Source organism: Paramormyrops kingsleyae, chromosome 24 (assembly GCF_048594095.1).
Source record: "Paramormyrops kingsleyae isolate MSU_618 chromosome 24, PKINGS_0.4, whole genome shotgun sequence".
NCBI classification, from domain to species: Eukaryota; Metazoa; Chordata; class Actinopteri; order Osteoglossiformes; family Mormyridae; genus Paramormyrops; species Paramormyrops kingsleyae.
The window spans coordinates 16,719,460-16,738,123 of NC_132820.1; the positions used below are offsets into that span (position 1 = coordinate 16,719,460).

General features: G+C 45.7%; 1 protein-coding gene across 1 annotated transcript in view; it reads left to right on the forward strand.

The window, feature by feature from the left end:
- Positions 1-18,017, forward strand: part of LOC111834604 (muscleblind-like protein 3) — a 28,053-nt gene extending 10,036 nt beyond the window's left edge. The window contains exons 4-10 of the mRNA XM_072706543.1: positions 2,172-2,336; positions 2,451-2,612; positions 2,961-3,170; positions 5,618-5,771; positions 8,681-8,775; positions 9,475-9,548; positions 11,196-18,017. Coding sequence (XP_072562644.1) covers positions 2,172-2,336; positions 2,451-2,612; positions 2,961-3,170; positions 5,618-5,771; positions 8,681-8,775; positions 9,475-9,531 — 843 coding nt within the window. The 3' untranslated portion in view covers positions 9,532-9,548; positions 11,196-18,017. The remainder of the gene's footprint in view (positions 1-2,171; positions 2,337-2,450; positions 2,613-2,960; positions 3,171-5,617; positions 5,772-8,680; positions 8,776-9,474; positions 9,549-11,195) is intronic.
- Positions 18,018-18,664: the final 647 nt, after the last annotated feature.

Below are 18,664 nucleotides of genomic sequence, written 5' to 3' on the forward strand. Positions count from 1 at the left end.
ATGGCTACTCCAGCCAATGCGCGTGCTATTTACAGCATCTCTTTGTGGAACAGCAAGGTCAACACACTGACAAGGGTCTTGCATAGAGGGCTGGTAAACCCCCCGCAAAGTGAGTTTAGTCATGGGGGCTGTTATACTGACACAAGCTCACGGTTTGTCAGTGGCTATTTTTCCCAGAATGTCCCCAATCAGCCGTTTTGTGACACACTCTCCTCCTCTCTGGTCCGTGTCTATTTGTGTTTGTCCTAGTAGCAGTTAGGGGAGAGTCACTGGGGCAAAGGCTCATGGGAGTTGTAGTTTAGTAGCCTTAAGTGCTCTCTAAGGGGATGACGCAAGGCTCTTATGACTGGGGTGTTTGTACGCATCTGGGTGCTTCTCGGGGGCTGACGTGCGGGGAGAGGGAGAGCAGAACGTCACTGCGGCTGCTTGCCCTGTTACTTGTGTTTTACTGCCGCCCTCCTGGGTCCGAATGGAGAACAGAACGACTTCAGGTTCGTAACTGTAAATCACTGCGTGTGCGTTACTGGCGAGGAAACGGAAGGCGTTTCTGAGCAAATATAGGAGCCGACAGGCCTCTCCTCACACAGAGGGTACCTGTAATTCCGGCTTAGATTTCCCCGCTGTCTTCGCCATCCCTTAAGCTACTTTCCCTTTAAATATCCACAGTGTTTGACAAAAAAAAAGACGAGTGCAGCTGACAAGGTGGTCTGAAATTTCATTCTTTTTGAAAGGTGGAAATTGCCCTTATAATGGATGACCATAATATAAAGTGTGATCTATATATATGCGCATAAACTCTGTTCCCTCAAAAGTCTTTTAATGATCAGAATGGGAATTATAATTCATTAATAATTTATAATGAACTTATTTGCCAGATTCTTTTATTTAAAGGTGCGTAGCTGAGAAAGAGGCCTTAGGCGGTTCTGGGACTGGTTGGGGGTGAAGGACCTTGATCAGGGGCCTGGGGGTGGAATCACTTTGGTGACCGTTGCATTTGAACCAGCCACTTGAGCCACACGAGACCCCCTTGCTGCTGAGTTCCGAACTAGAGCTTAGATCGGGCCCAAAAAATTAAACCCGACCCTACCCGAGCCCGTGCACCTTGTGTCCGAGCCCGACCCGGTCCGACACATTAACTGTAATTATGAGCCCGAGCCCGATTTAAACCCGACTATTTTTTAATACGTGAGCCGTTGTAACAGACGTTCTCAACTACAATTCTAAGTTGTTTGAACTACAGAAATTAGTTTAGATTTATCTTAATGAAAAATGCAACAAGGACGAAGCATGTAAACTGCATTGTTTGTTTATTCAGAATGGATTTTTGAGACACGTTTAGAAGAAAAGCACGTTTTCACTTATCCAGTTCGCTTGCTGCTGGAACCAGTTTGTGTGCTCGGCATCGAACTTTAAGTAAAGGGTTAAGAAAAAGGTTAAATCCTTCCGTAAGCAGCCAACGAGGTATGTGTTAATTAAGTTTTAGTTAAGTTTGTTGTATTTAGCCATGTAAATGTAAATGCTAACTGAGGTTCGTGTTAACTGTATATGAATTCTCTAAGCTGTCTTTATTGTTATTTATGTTTATATTTCATTTGAATTTCAATGTTTGTTAGCTAATATTGTAAGTAAATGTGCTTGATTTTGTGTTTCCGTATCTGTATTTAGTTCTCACGTCTGCCGTGATGGTGATAATAACGAAGCCACTGTCTTTCGAATAAACCGTCGGCTCAGTTAAATGCAAAGGACTCTTGTGCTCGTGTCTTACGGGAGGGAGCTACATTTATAATTATGGCATAGCTCTCCACCCAATTAGGCTAATTAAGTAATGATTTAAAAAAAAAAAAACCACACACAAATGCTTGATCATGGCCCCGCCCAGCCCGGCCCGGCCCGAAGATAGTGGCAGGAAATATCGGCCCGACCCGGCCCACGGGTCGGGTCGGGTCGGGTCTGGGCTCGGGCTCGGGCAGAGAATCTAAACTCTATTCCGAACCCAGCATTTCCTGTTTTAACCAGTGCTTTAACCAGCATAACAGCCTTGTAGGGTGCATGGCCCTGTGACAGCCTCTGTTTGCCTCTAGAGGGCGCCGTCTGCGTCGGGCCCATCTCATTACGGCCGCACGAAGCGTCCGCCCGTCCTCGTCACTGTTATGCCGTCTCTGGCCTCCTAGGGGCGCTGCACACGCGACAACTGCAAGTACCTGCATCCCCCGCCCCACCTGAAGACGCAGCTGGAGATCAACGGTCGCAACAATCTGATCCAGCAGAAGACGGCGGCGGCCATGTTGGCCCAGCAGATGCAGTTCATGCTGCCTGGAGCACTGCTGGAGCCCATAGTGAGTGGGGGAGGGGGGCAGAGCGGGGTAAGGGGGGGGAATTTTTATACCGATTACATGCTTTTGCCGGTGCAGTGGTGAGAGTCGGTCATGTCTGCTCATCCCGACCGCCAGACCGCGTTCCCAGTCGCTCCATCCCTGGCCACCAATCCCAACATGGCCTTCAGCCCGATGTACCTGAGCCACACGAACCCCACCATGACCCTCGCCCCCGAGCTGCTGCTGTCAGGAAGCCCCGCCCCGGCACAGAAGCACCTGCGCATGGACAAGCTGGAGGTAGGGCGCCCCCTGGTGGATCCAACTTGCTATGTCATTTTGGAGTTTGAATTTTTGGTACCTGTCTGCGGTGATTTATCTGTCCTCTGTAGTTTACAGATGAGTAAATGAATAGAAGTCATTGTTCTGTGAAATGATCCATCCATCTGCTCTTCACAGCTGCCCGTTCGGTGAAGCTCCAGGTTTTTAAGTGAAATTAATGTAGCATTTTTTAAGTGAAATGAATCTGTAAGCCAGTCATATGTCCGATGTTACGTAATGATATCCATCCGGTGCACTGTCGCAGTATACCTAGAGTGTACGGGCCTCGTGTCCCCATTCTCACTCAGCTATGCCCCCCCCCCACAGGTCTGCCGTGAGTTCCAGCGGGGGAACTGCACACGGGGCGAGAACGACTGCCGGTATGCCCACCCGCAGGAGGCGGCCATGGTGGATGGCAGTGAGAACTCGGTGGTCGTGTGCATGGACTACATCAAGGGCCGCTGCTCCCGGGACAAGTGCAAGTACTTCCACCCGCCAGCTCACCTGCAGGCCAAGATCAAGGCCGCGCAGCACCAGGTGAGGCGCTGACACCAACACTGCACAGGGGAGGGGGGCGGGGCTAGAGATGGGAGCCCGCCGCAGTGCCGACACTGCACAGGGGAAGGGGGCGGGGCTAGAGATGGGAGCCCGCCGCAGTGCCGACACTGCACAGGGGAAGGGGGCGGGGCTAGAGGTGGGAGCCCGCCGCAGTGCCGACACTGCACAGGGGAAGGGGGCGGGGCTAGAGGTGGGAGCCCTCCACAGTGCCGACAATGCACAAGGGAAGGGGGCGGGGCTAGAGGTGGGAGCCCGCCGCAGTGCCGACACTGCACAGGGGAAGGGGGCGGGGCTAGAGATGGGAGCCCGCCGCAGTGCCGACACTGCACAGGGGAGGGGGGCGGGACTAGAGGTGGGAGCCCGCCGCAGTGCCGACACTGCACAGGGAAAGGGGGGCGGGGCTAGAGGTGGGAGCCCGCCGCAGTGCCGACACTGCACAGGGGAAGGGGGCGGGGCTAGAGGTGGGAGCCCGCCGCAGTGCCGACACTGCACAGGGAAAGGGGGGCGGGGCTAGAGGTGGGAGCCCGCCGCAGTGCCGACACTGCACAGGGGAAGGGGGCGGGTCTAGAGATGGGAGCCCGCCGCAGTGCCACACTGCACAGGGAAAGGGGGGCGGGGCTAGAGATGGGAGCCCGCCACAGTGCCTGTCAGCTGACAGATGGACAAACAAAACATTTATCTAAAACCATATTTTGCAGGGTATTATGGATTACATGCATTTATTTTACTGTTTGCTGAGAGTCTTCTTTTTATTTTCACACACTTCTCTTTTTAGGATTGTTGCACATTTCATCTCCTTTTGTGGATGCCATTTTTCTTTAGTCTGCATAGTTACTGTCTCTGCTTCACCTCGCACGGTAGCATCAGGCCACACGTGTGCAGGTCCCTGACCCAGAGCTAACGCCACTCACCGCCTGCGTCCCCTAAAATAGCCCCGGCTCCGGACGCTCTCAGTGAGCCGGTCTGCATTTCCCACTAAGTCTTTGTGACTAATCGACGTACTGCTGCTTCCCAGCTCAGGATCAGTCTCCAGGTCGCACAGCAGGGGGCGCCAGGGCAAGGCGTGAGCGGGCAGGTCTGAGGCACAGAGAGCGAGTCCCTTCCGCAGAACCGCCAGACGTGAATATGTGCAGCGATACCAGCTGCTGGGGGGTTCCTGTGGCCCCTCTTTCTGGGGATTACGTAGTGATTCTGGTTTTCCCACCACCGACCTTCATGTTTAAAATGGTGATCGTTCTTCCCCTCTGACTTTTCTCTTTTTGATCCTGTTTTCCTCAGTTCCCTACAGGCGTCTGCTCAGCGATCTCGGATTTCTGCGCTGTCTCATTTATCGCCCCTTGCTCGATTTTCATTGGCTTCCTTCTGATCACATGCCTCACCGCCAACACGGGGGGATCCGCCCACCATCCCGGGACCGGCTAGTTCTCGAGCCCATTTTCGCCCCCCCGGTCCGGTCCGTTATGTATTAGCAGCGTCCCTTTGCACGCTGCAGCTGACTGTCCCCCGAGCCGCAGCTGAAGTTCCTCCAGAGAATTGCGGCGCTTAATGCGTCCTGTGACTAATGCGGGTTGTGTGAAAGGTGTGAAAGAATGCAGTGTTCAAATACTGCAGTCCATACGTATGGAAAATGAATCATTAAATACTACCGGCAAGCTCTGTATTCATGCTGCAAGTTTCCTCTTTACAGCAACAAAACCTATTTTAAGATTACCTTGTATAACTAAACTTAGTAACCAAATGAACTACGTGTTACAGAATCTGTAGTGTGTGCCTCTCCTAGTACAGCTAAGCATGATGCATAATCCGAGTTGCGTTACGTGACTGTGTAACAGTGCTGTTGAATCACTTGGTGAAATGCTGGCGAATTCTTCAAGAAGAGGGCAGATTTAATTCATAATTCAGTTTCCAACTTGCTGAAAGAATGGATAAATGAAACAGTGGATGAATGCTTTAGACACGCATTTTGGGGTTAAACTTCACTGTATGCTTCACTGTATTCTGTATCTTAAACTGCAGAAATGTGAATCTGTGAAGGGGTTCCGGAGACGTATCAGTTCGCTTTGTGCTGCTGAGGACTGAGGTCCCCACACTTCGTCTTCGTAATTCAGCTCTCGAATAATGACGATAGGCTGCATGGTCCCCGTGTGAGACGGTGTGATCCCAGGAATAGTGAAATCCGTCACGCCGTGAAGCAGTGCGAGAGCGGATTATGGGAGCCGTGTGCGCGCCGTGTTCCTGAAATAAATGTCGCCGACTCGGTGAAAACGTCCCGCTGGTGTCTCACAGGCCGCTGGCTGCTCACGTTCTCCAAATTCGCAAAACTTTTATGACCTTCCCCTGATGCTACATGAAAAGCGCCCATGCTGTGTCGCCCCCCCCCCCAGTCTCAGTGCCTCTGATGACAGTTTGCCCCCCACCCCCCCCAGGCGCTCCCAGCGGCGGCCCTGCAGCCGCTACCAAAGAGGACGAGTGTGGACAAGGCCAACGGGGCAGCCCCCGCCATCTTCAGCCCCGGCGTGATCCACTACCAGCAGGCCCTGGCCAACATGCAGCTGCAGCAGCAGGCCTTCATCCCCACTGGTAAGCTGGGGGGGGGGGGGGCGGGGTTGGGCTCCTGTGCTGGTCATGCCTTTCTGCGCAGCTTCCAGTCTCTCGGGAGTCCTGGGTCTGACACCGGGCCTCCGGATCGCACACAGTGTCGTCATTAACCCACACAGCACAGTCTTTTACCCAGTTCATACTTCCGTTACAGTCCATTCGTAGACTGTTGTGTGTATATAATACATTTGGCTGCGGATGTGGATGGTTACAGTCGGTGGATGCATACAGATGTGATATTCCACCAGACTTATTACTATGCATGGACAGAATTACAGTAATACACTATACCACAGTATTTTGAAATACTGGCAACAAAACAAGAACAACGACTATTATTCTTCTACTTCTTCATGGTTGAGCTCTGCTCTGTGAATGTCACTGCTGCCACCTACTGGGAACACCTAGTCAGTTACCTTGCACATGCACAATCTACGTGCATAATGTCCACTGGGCATAAAAATCTGGGCTGCACGCGCACAGTCCGGCAGACACCCCTGAAGACGCAATTTACGTCACCCTTAGGTCAAGTTAGCGTAGCGTGCCGTGTAGCTCGGGTTCAGCGGAACAGTAAAACCTTGCTATTGTGTTACTTTACTCTGTTTCAGTATTAGCTTGTGTGGCTTAAATGATCATTTAAGCCACACAAGAAGGGCTAAGGGTCCTGCTGGAGGCATGGAAATCACGAGGAAAATGAGATTTGTAGACTGTAGACTGATAGGGAATTCCGAAGCACCAAGATGGCGGCAGAAGCCGAGCAGCGTAAGTGCGCTCGGCGCGACGCGTGGAACGTGCTGCCCAACACGTGAGGAATCTACGTGATACGAGGCTGGTAGCGAAGCGACCTTCCCGTGTCCGTTCCTCACGTACTTGTGTATCCAATGACATGAGTAGCAGGTCAGCTGCTGAAGCCCGTTATAAATAAGCACTGAGATGCTGGAGCTTCTCCAGAGGCTGCTCATGTAAACACGTCCTGACCTTAGCCGCAGTTGCACCGGGCCCTGTGTGAGTTTGGCCGCGTCGGCCTGTCAGGGAAGGGGGGGTGTCCGGCTCCTCTCCGCACCCTGGGGAAGGCAGATACCGCTGGGCACTCAGCAGGGTGGCGACAGGCTCCCTCTTGGCCGGTTTACCCTTCTCCACCAGCAATTAAAGTTTAGCAATCGGAACCCACCTCATAGAGTGTGACGTGGAGTCCCCCCGACCCTCCCCCCCAGCTGCCCCTGTGGGCTGTTTCATCCCCGTGTTTTCGCCTGTCCCGGAGTCGCCCAGGTTCGTTGGGGGGGGGGTTGGGGACTTCCTCTCAGTGCCCAGAATTCCCAGAGAGGAGGAACCACAGGGCCGTACAAGATGGTGAGGTGTGTAGTTAAATGACTCTGGTGAAACTGAAGTCTTGGGTGATTAGTTATTAGTACTTAATATTAGTTAATTTTGGATGATTGGTTATAAATATTAATTACTAATGCTTTGTGATGTAGCTAGCTATTTTGATAAAGAACCGACACTTAAGTTAGCATTAGCCTAAACATCCTCAGTCAAACAACATTATTTGATGAACTCAAAAATGTCACATGGCCAACATCGTGTGCATGCTCGCTGTCTGTTACCTGTGTTTTTTGTAACCAGTGGAAATATGGGCCCGTTCTCAGCTGGATCCACGTCGGTGCCAACAGAGAACCAGCTCCCTGTCAGCACCAGCACAACACTAGTGTGAAAGATGTGTCTATGCTCTGTGTCAGGGTTCTAGCTCGGGTCCAATAAAAAGCAGTTACAGATACGGACTGGCTGACTGTGTGTGATAAAAACCCGTTATTATAATAAAAATCTGTGCGTGCAGTCAGAAAACTAAAAATGCCTGAAGTCTCGTATTGTGTTTGAATACTTATGGTTAAGGTTAAGGCTGGGTAGGGGTTAAGGTTGTCATTATTGGAATTTGCGTTATGCCCATAGAAATAAAAGACTATGCGGGTATGTGTGTGTGTGTGTTTCTCTGTTTTTCTGTGTCTGCCCTCTGTTTGTTCCCTGTATCAGTACTTTATTTCTCTGCTTGATGTATGTGAACTTGCCTCTGTTCCTGTTTTTATGAGTTTGACTTTTATGAGTTTTGCTTTATGACCAAAATATGAAGACTTTTGTCATTACGCTTAGGGTTAAGATAAACTGTCCTTTGCGGATTAATGAAGCATCAAATCTCTCGTAATGTGACTGATGCAAACTCGAGAGTATGAACCCTAACGCGAGATCTGTGTCAGGAACCTGCACCCACAAACGTCCTTTTAGCTCAGAGCTTCCCAGCCGTTTCAGATTGACCGGTGATTCCATTCATTTGCATTTATCCCGGATGCAAACGTGAGGGGGGGTGAGGGGTAGTGCCATAGTACTCTAAATCAAATAAATAAATAAATATTTATTTATTCATTTAATATATTTATATGTGTATTTCTGTATATATTTCTTTGAGTATTAATGCGTTCCATAGAGGGGTCATATAGTTCAGTTGTGGAAAGTACGTGTAGTTGTGTACGCAAACTGGCTGTGCACCGGCAGGCTGGGAGCCCCCACCTTCATTAAAACATACTGATTAAATCATAACGACAGGTTACACACAGACTGACAGCGACTGTGAACATGACTGTATGACATCTGAGTGTTTGAGTCTTCTTGAAATTCAACATTCTTTGTAGTTCTGACTTTATTTTTTTCTCTTACGCTAATATTAGAGTGGATTGATCTGTTTTTGTTTCTAATGTCTGTTTTGACATCGGTGACTTTTTATTGATATTCTGATGTTTTACGTACTCTTGTCCTTCGTCTGACCTGTCTCCACACCCGCCCCCCCATGCCCCCCCCCGATCTGCCTCCCCCTCTCTTTCGTCCGCCTATCCTCAACAAAGTTCCCATGATGCACGGCGCCACGCCCTCCACTTTGACGTCGGCCACGACACCAGTCACCAACGTCCCATTCGCTGACACCTCAGCCTCCAATCAGGTTTGCGCCTTTCCTGTGCCTTTAATTGCTGGGGGGGGTTTATCTGCCATGCTTAACCTTTATAAGGCAGCATGGTATTGGAGGAAATACCCGGTCAACCATGTCAAGCTCACCAACTATAAAAAATACAATTAGTAATTACGAAGGAACTTGGGGTAACTTGGGGTTCTTTGCAAATCTAGGTGGATCTGGGGTCTTTTTTTTATCTCATCCCACCGTATGTCGTTGTTGGCCGCTGTGTGTGTTTGTCTTTAGGTGTCCTCACACGCAGGCGTCGTGTCTTGACATTAGGATGGGGTGAATTAAGACTTCGCTCCTTCTTATCTATCCATCAGATCGCTAAAGATGCTGTTTTGTCCCCCAATGCATTAGATGACTCTGTTATTTACACGATGAAATCTCTCCTCAGAGCAATTCTTTAATGAGTCTTTAATGAGTGTCCATCTTTTCCTGGGCACAGTAGGGGGTTAGTGTCTCTGTTCTCTGTGCAGTGTAATGTAAACTAAATAGTAATGGACAATGTCACCAATGTATAGCATATATAATGTCATGCTTCCTGGCCAAGAAATGTCATTTTGATATGGATTTAGACACCATATATATTGTGCCTGGTATTAAGGACTTTTTGAGAGTTTGATTACTATTAATTTTTTTTTTTTGTTTTAAGCACAATCTAATATGAAATCTCTTCCACTATAGATGCCCCAATTATCAGTAGATGAACTGAATAGCAACATGTTTGTATCACAGATGTAACCAATGAAAGTAGAAAAGTAAGTTTTTTTTTTTAATAATATATTGCAAATATTAAAAATGCATTTATTTTGTTTACTGTACTTTAAAAGCTACATCTTAACTCCGAATGAAGACTGACCAGTTTAGTAGTGTTTCAGGAATATCAGACTTACAGAGTGACACACATCATCCACATGTAACACGTGTGTGCGTGTGCAGGTATATGCCGCGTCACGCTAAAAGTATGACCATTACAGGATACCTCCTAGAGATGAATAAAATATTCAGCTGTTTCTGGAAAAAAAAAGATCTATTTATCCTACAGCAATTAAAATGCTAAAGTAGCCAAAAGGTTTCCCTGCAGTGATTAGTTTTATTACTAAAAACAAAGCATTTTTTTTCCTTAATGCTTTCTAACCCAAAATGTGCTGGAGAGCAGCTAACTTTAGTGTTGTCAGAGCAGCAAAGCAAGAAAATGAACAAAACATGGAAAGGAAACTAGCTACAATAAACTATCCCCATCATTTGAATTCATACTTGAAGGCTGTCTAGCTATTTTTACTTTAAGCACAATCTAATATGAAATCTCTTCCACTATAGATGCCCCAGTTATCAGTAGATGAACCGAATAGCAACATGTTTGTATCACAAAGTTGAAAATTGAAATGCTAAAGTAAAGTAACTATTTTACTGGACTGATTATGTGCTTCATGAGGCTAATTATCTAAGCACATGACAAGCATTTCAGCTGATACGTTTAAGTCGTGTAAAAGTAGCTAAGTTTTCCTGTGGAGGTCTGGAAGACCTGATGAGACCATACTTGGTTTTCAGGACAAATTTTTTGAATGAACCTGTGCACTCAGTTTTAGAATGAAACTCTTTGTGTAGGAAACGCCCATGTTCTTTTTATCACAGGCATTTAAGAGTGGCATTTCTTAATTAGGTAAGTTTAGACTTTGACAAACTGTTAGCATTTATTTGCTGTTGGATCAAATAGATTGGCCTATTCCCTGAAGTTCAACTTTTCCCAATCCTGGTCACGCTCGTTGGTTTTCATTAAAATAATTTATTCAGTCTGGCTTGGATATAATCTTCTGTATATCCAGAGGTAATAAGATGCAGCAAGAGCATCTCAGTGAAACTGGCTTTGTCAAACCAGGATTTGGAACGTTTGTAGGCGAGATATCACGTTGGATGTGATATTTGGACAAGTGGGAAAGTGGTTTATCTAGTAGACAGTGGTGAAGTATCAGAGTACAAACATGGCTTTGTAGGTCGTAAAGATGTGTTGGTCTTCAGGCTTGTGTTTGAATGGTGAGGAACTTCTGCTTGAATGCTGATGTGTTCAGATGGCTTTGCTACCTCTCTGCTGGGAAGCTTTGGGGTGAAACGCAACGTTTGTCAGCATTGTGTCCAACCCGAACCAAACCATCCTAGTGGAGGAAAAATTGGCCTTGACCATCTTTGTCCTGAATGTCACATTTATCAATATCATGTCAAAAACTCATAACATCAGATGTAACAACAGTTCGTACTTTGACTGTAGACTCATAATTAAGGTGTATCTCAGGGAAGGTCCAGGGAGAGCAGTATTAATTTGCATGCCACCAACTGCATTTGTAGGCCCTGCGGTCGTCTATGATTCTGATGATTCACCCTCTTTGTTCATGTCCATTTTTTCCCAGTAGACCCCAACGAGGTTCTGAGCATTGGCCCAGTGGATCTTCATTGTGTCCCCATGGAAAGTCCATTCCACCCCATCCTGGAAGTGTTGGTGGCAACTCAGGTGGCTCTGAACCCAGTAAGCCTTTCACGGAACCCAAGCTAAATGACCTTCACCGTGCCGACCCTAAATCCCACCCAGGGACACAAAAGTTAGTCGAAAACGAAAAACTTGTGCCTGATCTGGATCAGGAATTGGCGATAATATGGACCCATGATGAATTTGTGACCTACAGTCACTTAGACGATACCAAGTAGATTGCAGAAATAAGCCATGCTGAGATTAACACCAAACGGTGTCCCACACGCAGCAAAGGAACCCGTCACTGAGGCAGAGATGGGCAGCGGAACTGGCGTGAAGCACTCGTTAATCTGAAACCATAGTGATGACCCAGTATGGCTCTTCACACGTGATAGACAGTGAGCGCGTAGCCGGGTACGAGCCGAGGACGCGTTTACACGAACCAGCACACCTGAATGTCTGTTCATTCGAAATCAACAATGCCACATGGTCAGGGGGCTGAAACTCAGCATAAGCAGGTCCAGATGTGGCCGGACCTCCCGGAACGAAGAACCAGGAACAAAATGAAGACTCTTATTCAAAGGGTTCAATTTATTTTGATCACTTGATTTTAAGGACGGTGTTTTAAAAGCGTTGATGGTTTTATGTTTACATTTAAAAAAATTTTTTAAAAAAAGGCTAAAAAAAAAGTGTCAATCATTGAGGTCTCCAGAAAAGAGACTCAGATTGTAGTTTTACCCTATAAGAGTTTAGGGTTAAGCGTCGAACCCTTTAGAGTCTGTGGGTTTAACAGGTGCCTTTTGTTTAGCTAGTGTCTGTAACGGGAATGGAGAATATTCTTCATCTAAGCAACTCCTTCAGTGAGTGACCCAAATCGGGATGGGGTGGATGCTTATACAGCTGATGTGAATTTTAGTTGCTTAGGAAGGTCCTCCCTCAGCTGGGGGTCAGGATGAGCGTTTAATATATTTACATTTTCATAATCACTGTGCTAAAGGTTAGTGACACATCCTGGGACAAACCGGTGCCATGAGCTCGTAGAGCCTCTCCTGAAAGTCTGTCCCCCCCCCCCAAGGGTGTCTGAAGAGTGTAAGTGATGATGATGGCATGTCTGTATAATGGATTAGTGTGGCTGAGGAGGGGGGAATTGTGGCCCATCATCGTAAGGCAGGTTTCTTTCAGCTCATGGGAGTTTTACTTGCACAAAAGTATTCTGAGGGCAGAAGGAAAAATTACTGGTTGACAGAGATAACCAATCAGACTGTAGAAGAGGTGGATCCAAGCAACTAGAGGAGGTGGGACCAACCATTTAGGTGTCTTGGTCCTGCCTCATCTAGTTGCTTGGACCCTGATTGGTTATCTCTCTGGACCAATCATTTTTCCTTCTGCCTTCAAAACATTTCTGTGTAAGTAAAACTCCAATGAGCAAACTTTCCAGGGCAGAGAGATGAAGGATGGATTCAAGCAGATTAGCACAGTTTTCTTAATGGAGGAATGAGCATCTCACAGGCAGTGGGTTTCACATCTGATCCTGGCCAACCCGCATTGAAACGACAGAACCTCTCATTCATTAGCTTTAAAAAGGTGACCAGCCCTGCTGGAAATCTACCACCCTGCAGAGCTGAATGTTCTAATGCTCTGCTGTCAACTGAACTAAATTGTAGGATTTGCCAGTTGTGTTGATCTGAATTTCTGTTGATCAAGATGCAACAGTCATGGTGAAATCAGACCTAAAGAAAACACTTTTTTTCTATCCCCTAACCCCTTAAAAGGAATCACCCAGTGCTGGCCATTTGTTAGTGGAAAAATGGACTCGGTACTGTGCAAGAGGCTAGGCAGCCAAGAGAAATGATGTTTAAATGATATTCATGATATTCTATGATGTCAGTCAAAGTGTGTCAGCTTAGCCAATTCAAAACCTCTACTAAAGTCTCCCCAGTATTTGCAGCACCTGCCCAAAACACCCATGTGTTTGGTGACCTCAGCTTGTTTGGCCAATCAGGACCCCATTGAGTTATTTAACTAATTTGTTAAGTAATAATTAAGCTGGTGGAGAAATTGTAATTGACTAAACTATGAGCGCTGGGTCCTGTTTTAAGAGGCTTAACTGGGATAGATGGGCCTTAGCTGAGATGTACAGGAGAACATGTCTGTGCATTGGGTTGCCAGGTTGCCAGGAGCAGATTTTAAACGCACTCTAAGGATGGTGCTGGAATCCATTTTTATTTTGCTGATTGTACAAGAGACTCCCCCTATTGCCCGGAAGCCGCTCAGCACCCTGCACACACGAGCGCCCTCTGATGGTCTCCTTGTGGCTGAAATCAAACCCTTATATGCTGCACAGCAGTTGTTCATCAGTCATGAATGTGATGGTCATACGTCACCTACTGTCTTCATTTGGGCTTAGCTCTCTGGATTGGCCTGGTTTTCCTCTCCATGATTACACTGATACCCTGGACTTAAGCGGCTGAAGAGCCGTCATGGCTCTCGGTGAACATTTGTTTATTGATGTATGGTTAGAGGAGAGGAGATTAGGGCGGAGTTCTGCAGATGGGCCAGGGGTGGGACCACACAAGGGGTGTGGCCCCAGCTGAAAGCTGATTGGCCCTTGGCGTGCTTCCTCCCCTGTCACTCACCAATACAAAGCATATCATTGGCTAATATTAAGGATAGTCTCTCTTATGCCCCCCACCTATCCTAGAATCACCCCTGACATGGGTGGTATTTCCCCTGCGCAGGTTACATACATGGTACAGACGAAAAGGTGATATTCTGATATTTTTCTTATAACTGATCAATATTGTTATTATTATTGTATTTTGGTAAGTGCACTGTGTTCCTCGAAAGGCTGCTGTGGGCCATGAAAGGAGGAGCAGTGATTCGTCAATGGATTCCGAGGTTTAGCATACTGCTTATACACCTGTAGTTTCAAACTGACTGGAAGCTGATTGGCTAGGAGAAATCTTAATGGAAGCTGATTGGCCAGGAGAAATCTTAATGTTTGCTCATAGTAAAAATCATTAGCTTTACCAAGGATGTCTGTAATATAGAGAGACTGAAACAAGGCCTGCAGACACAGTGTTGGTGGATGTTTTCTCTTCTTGTGGTTCTCTCTCCCTCTCTCTCTCTCTCTCTCTCTCTCCCTCCCCCCCCCCCCACACATAAATTATGCCTTCTCCAACTGCTGCTGAGCTGGAAAAATAAATGACTTGATTGAAAAAAAAATTATTAAATGTGCCTCGTTGGGGGGCTTTAGGGTTAAGTACTTTCAAAATTTAAAAGGTGTTATTGTACAAGGAGTTAATTAAATCTAATTAATCCTAATGTAAATAAGACATTTCTCTTACTAATCATTCATCATACATTTACTAGAGTTATAAGTTGACCTCTTATGTTTGCTGTATTGTGCTGATTATTTCCTATCAAATATAATGTCTAGTAATAGTCTTAAATTACGTTCTAATATCAACTGGAAGTGCTGGTAACATTTTATGTATTTTTAATCGTAAATCTTTTTTTCCCTAAGAAAACCATTTGTATATTATTCATTAAAAAACTATAGCATGAATACAAAAAAATAATCCATAATCTGTTTGTGTAGCTTGCAGTTTAAAAAGATTAAATATTAAAACACATTTATATTAAAAACTATGATGTGTAACACAAAATATGATGTATAACAGTTGTATGTAACTACAATGATAGATTCATTGTTATTTAAGATATTAAGTTGTTGCTATGGCAACAAAACTACAACATGGCTACCTTTGTATACCTTAATTGTGAATTTTTTCACACGTAAACTGAAATGTACGACATTAACTTATTCAGAAAAGAATGGTGAGTTAGAGTGTTTTGGTTTAAAAAAAAACATTTGTAAGAAAATCAAGAAAAACCTGAATTTCCAAAGGCCCTTTAATGAGGAGATTAGCCATGGGCCACCTCTGGGGGGGCGGGGGGGGAGAGGCACACTTTAGCTAACATTTTTAACATAAATTAATTTTTAAAGCATTCCCATCAATCAATACAGTTGCATCAAGAAATACTAAATGGTTTGCTCTGTTTGTCCATATACTTTAGTGCTTTCATGAAGTTTCTGATAACTCTGCTTGTCTCATTTCGGATTTACACTGGGTGTGAAAGTGTCCTCTATCCCTGGCCCAGCCCGTGTGTCTCTGGGCTGCCCCGCCCTTCTGGGGGTCTTGCTCTTAATCGTTGAGGGGCTTCGATCAATCGGTGTACCGATGCGTGACGTTCACCTGTGTTTGCACTTATGTACATATTAAGTTAAAAAAAAAAACAAACAAAAAAAGCCAACAGATTTCCAATATATAGAAGCAAACAAAATGATTATTACCAAAAATGGAAATGTAATGGTCATTTTTAGAGTGTTAAAGGGGTAGATTAGGGCCCTTTTGGTTTTATATTTGCTTTTGGTCTGTTGTCATAAGGCAAGTTATCGCTTTGCTGTTCAGAGGGTTTTTGTGTGATAGATCCTGATTTACTTTTGTCTGCATAAAGGAAATATTGGGGCCATCTCTCTGTGATCCTGAATACAGTGCGTACAGGGCGTGGTTCAGAAAGTGGCTACAGTGTTCAGGGGAAGAGGAATTATACCCATCTCTCATAATCTAGGACAGTTTTTTTCGGGGATCGGCCCCTCAGTTTCCGGTTCCTGATTATTCTGTAGCCTGATCCCTGACATGGACAGTTTAGCATTTGCACACACAGAAAACAAGATGCCTGGTGACATTTCTGATTGTCTAGTGTGAGGATGGCTTTAAGACTCAGATTGTACATATTTGTGCATGATGAGTCTTGCTGTCCCCAGCCTACTGTCAGTATCACTGCTGTATCCTGCTCGTTTGTGACGCTTGTGGGAGTTTTACTTACACAAAAATGTTCTAAGGGCAGAAGGAAAAAATTATTGGTTTAGAGAGATAACCAATAAGATTATAGAGGAAGCAGGACCAAGACATCTGATTGGTTGGTCCCACCTCCTCCAGTTGCTTGGACCCAACTGGTCTATAATCTGAAATGGTTATCTCTCTGAACCAGTCCTTTTTCTTTCTGCCCTCAGAACATTTTTGCGAAAGTAAAACTCCCATGAGTGTTTGTGACAGGCCAACGACTGCTCTCGGAGGCCTAGTCATGTTACGTAATGCTGCCAACCTGATTGGACCCAAACTGAAATCCGTGCGACAAACTTTTCTGCAGTCGATTCAAACAGAGTACGCCTGTTACAAAAGTGTCAGGAGGAAAAACCTCGCTGAAGCTGTATCGCAGTAACCGAGCGGTGGGGTTTTACTCAATTCGGATTTCATGTGTTCTTGTGAGACATCGCTGTAGGAGTGGAAATATAACAGGCATATTTGGTTTGTATTGAGTACAGAAAAGCATGTCTTCTAAGTGTCTTCCAATGGTTCAGTTAGGTGGCAACACAGAGTGGTCCTGCAGAGCTGACTGCTGAGTATACGAGTGTCTTTGGGATCTGGAGAACATTTGGCCCATTATTTCAACAAATGTGCAGGCAGCTTTTATTAGCGGTTACCTTGCATTATGGTATGAAATGCTCCCTGGATTACATTTTTCTTTTCGCCGATTTAAAACTACAAATCAATCTCTTCTCCGTCAAAATCTCTTAACTGAATTGCAAAGACAAGCTACACTGTTCTTTTATATATAAACCCACATCCAGAAGAAAGTCTGTATGTGATGGAATGATGCTCCTCGATGGCGTCGGAAGCCAATAATTTTGTTGCCATGGCACTTGTGTCCTAGCAGTGGAGGGGAGTGGAGTCTTATTGGGTCACTGTGAGTGGTCCACAGCCTTTAGACAGTTTACAACACCAAAGACTCAGAGTCTCGCACTTACCTGCACAGGTGTGTGTGTGTGTGTGCGTGTGTGTCTGTGTGTGTGTGTGTGTGTGTGTGTGTGTGTGTGTGCCCGCGTATGCATCAATAAACCCATCAGAGACCCAAAGCATTTAATTCCCTGTATTGACTGCAAATCAGAGACAAACAATTAGACACCTCTAAATGAATACACTTCCACTGTGGGGCTCCATAGAAACGTACTGTTACCGCTGAAATCTGTGGAGCTACTGTAGTGCAGAACTCTCGTGCCTAAATATTCACTGTGGTGTGAATGTCAGCCTCTCAGCTCAGGCTGCTGCCTAACCCAATTCTGGTAACTGAACGGTCCTGTAATCATTGTAACGACAGGAGCCGCAGCTAACTAGCAATCCAACGGAGAATGTGTGAGCGGGTGAGACGGATTTTACTGTGGAACAGGAGTATGATATGGCGTGTTTAAAACCCTATACCTCTGACTAAGAGCAAAGGGTCGATTTCTGCAACCTGTAAGACATTGTTCAGCAGACGGCTGATATGTTACGAGGTGCCTGGGATTCAGTTTATTTCCCACACATGCACTGGGGGGGAAGTTTCAATACTGCAGTGTTGATGTGCGCTCCAACGTTCATCTGTTCAGCTCAGAGAAGTGAATGTCCTTATTGTCTCAAAGCCATATTTTAGACTCCTCCCTCCTCCACTACAGGACACGACAGAAAATGTTTTTTTTCCCCGGGAAATTTGTTAGATGTTCTTTCTCTTTCTACTAGATTGTAGTGCTTTTGTGTGTGTCAAAAATGTGCTTAATGCATTTTTTTTCGGTGTGTGTATATATATACAAACAATATAAATATTAAAAATGTATTACTTCTGTTATTTTTTGAACTTTTAATAAAGCACTTAAATTGAACATTACTGGGCTTGTTTTATGGCAGCTGTATGAGTTGTTGTGAATAACTGGACAGAAGCCGCAGTAAAAAAAACAAAAAAACCTGACCGCCAGACCTTTATCACTGGCTGTTCACAATGCTCTTTTCACATTTGAGCAAACCTTTCTATTAGGGTGATGAAGAACCTGGGATGTAATTAAACTGATTTAAATAATGTGAACTCCTGCAAGTAATGTAGCCCATTCCATAAATTCACTATAAATTAGACTAGTTTATTCCGCGGTTTGCATATTTCGCGGATGTTTTTGTCCAAAGCACAGGGTAACAGCAGTCTCCCTACCCTGCTGATAGAGATCCAGGCTCTCCTACGCACAGTGCATATCTGTACTTGGATAATCATGAACGTGACGGACAGGCACATTCCTCCCGTGCATATTTCTACACATAGTCCCGAGCTTCTGGTGCTGGAGGTTTACAGAAGAGTACAGTGCATCTGCGGTAGCATATCATAGCAACATACAGTATACCACAAAAGTAAACGGGTTTATGTTCAGCCCTGATGGCACTGACCCTTAAAGCGACCCGCTGTTCACTGAAATACAAATCACTATAAGGACACTTTAAGGGATGGAGAGATTTAATATAATAATACAAAAAAAGGGTATTA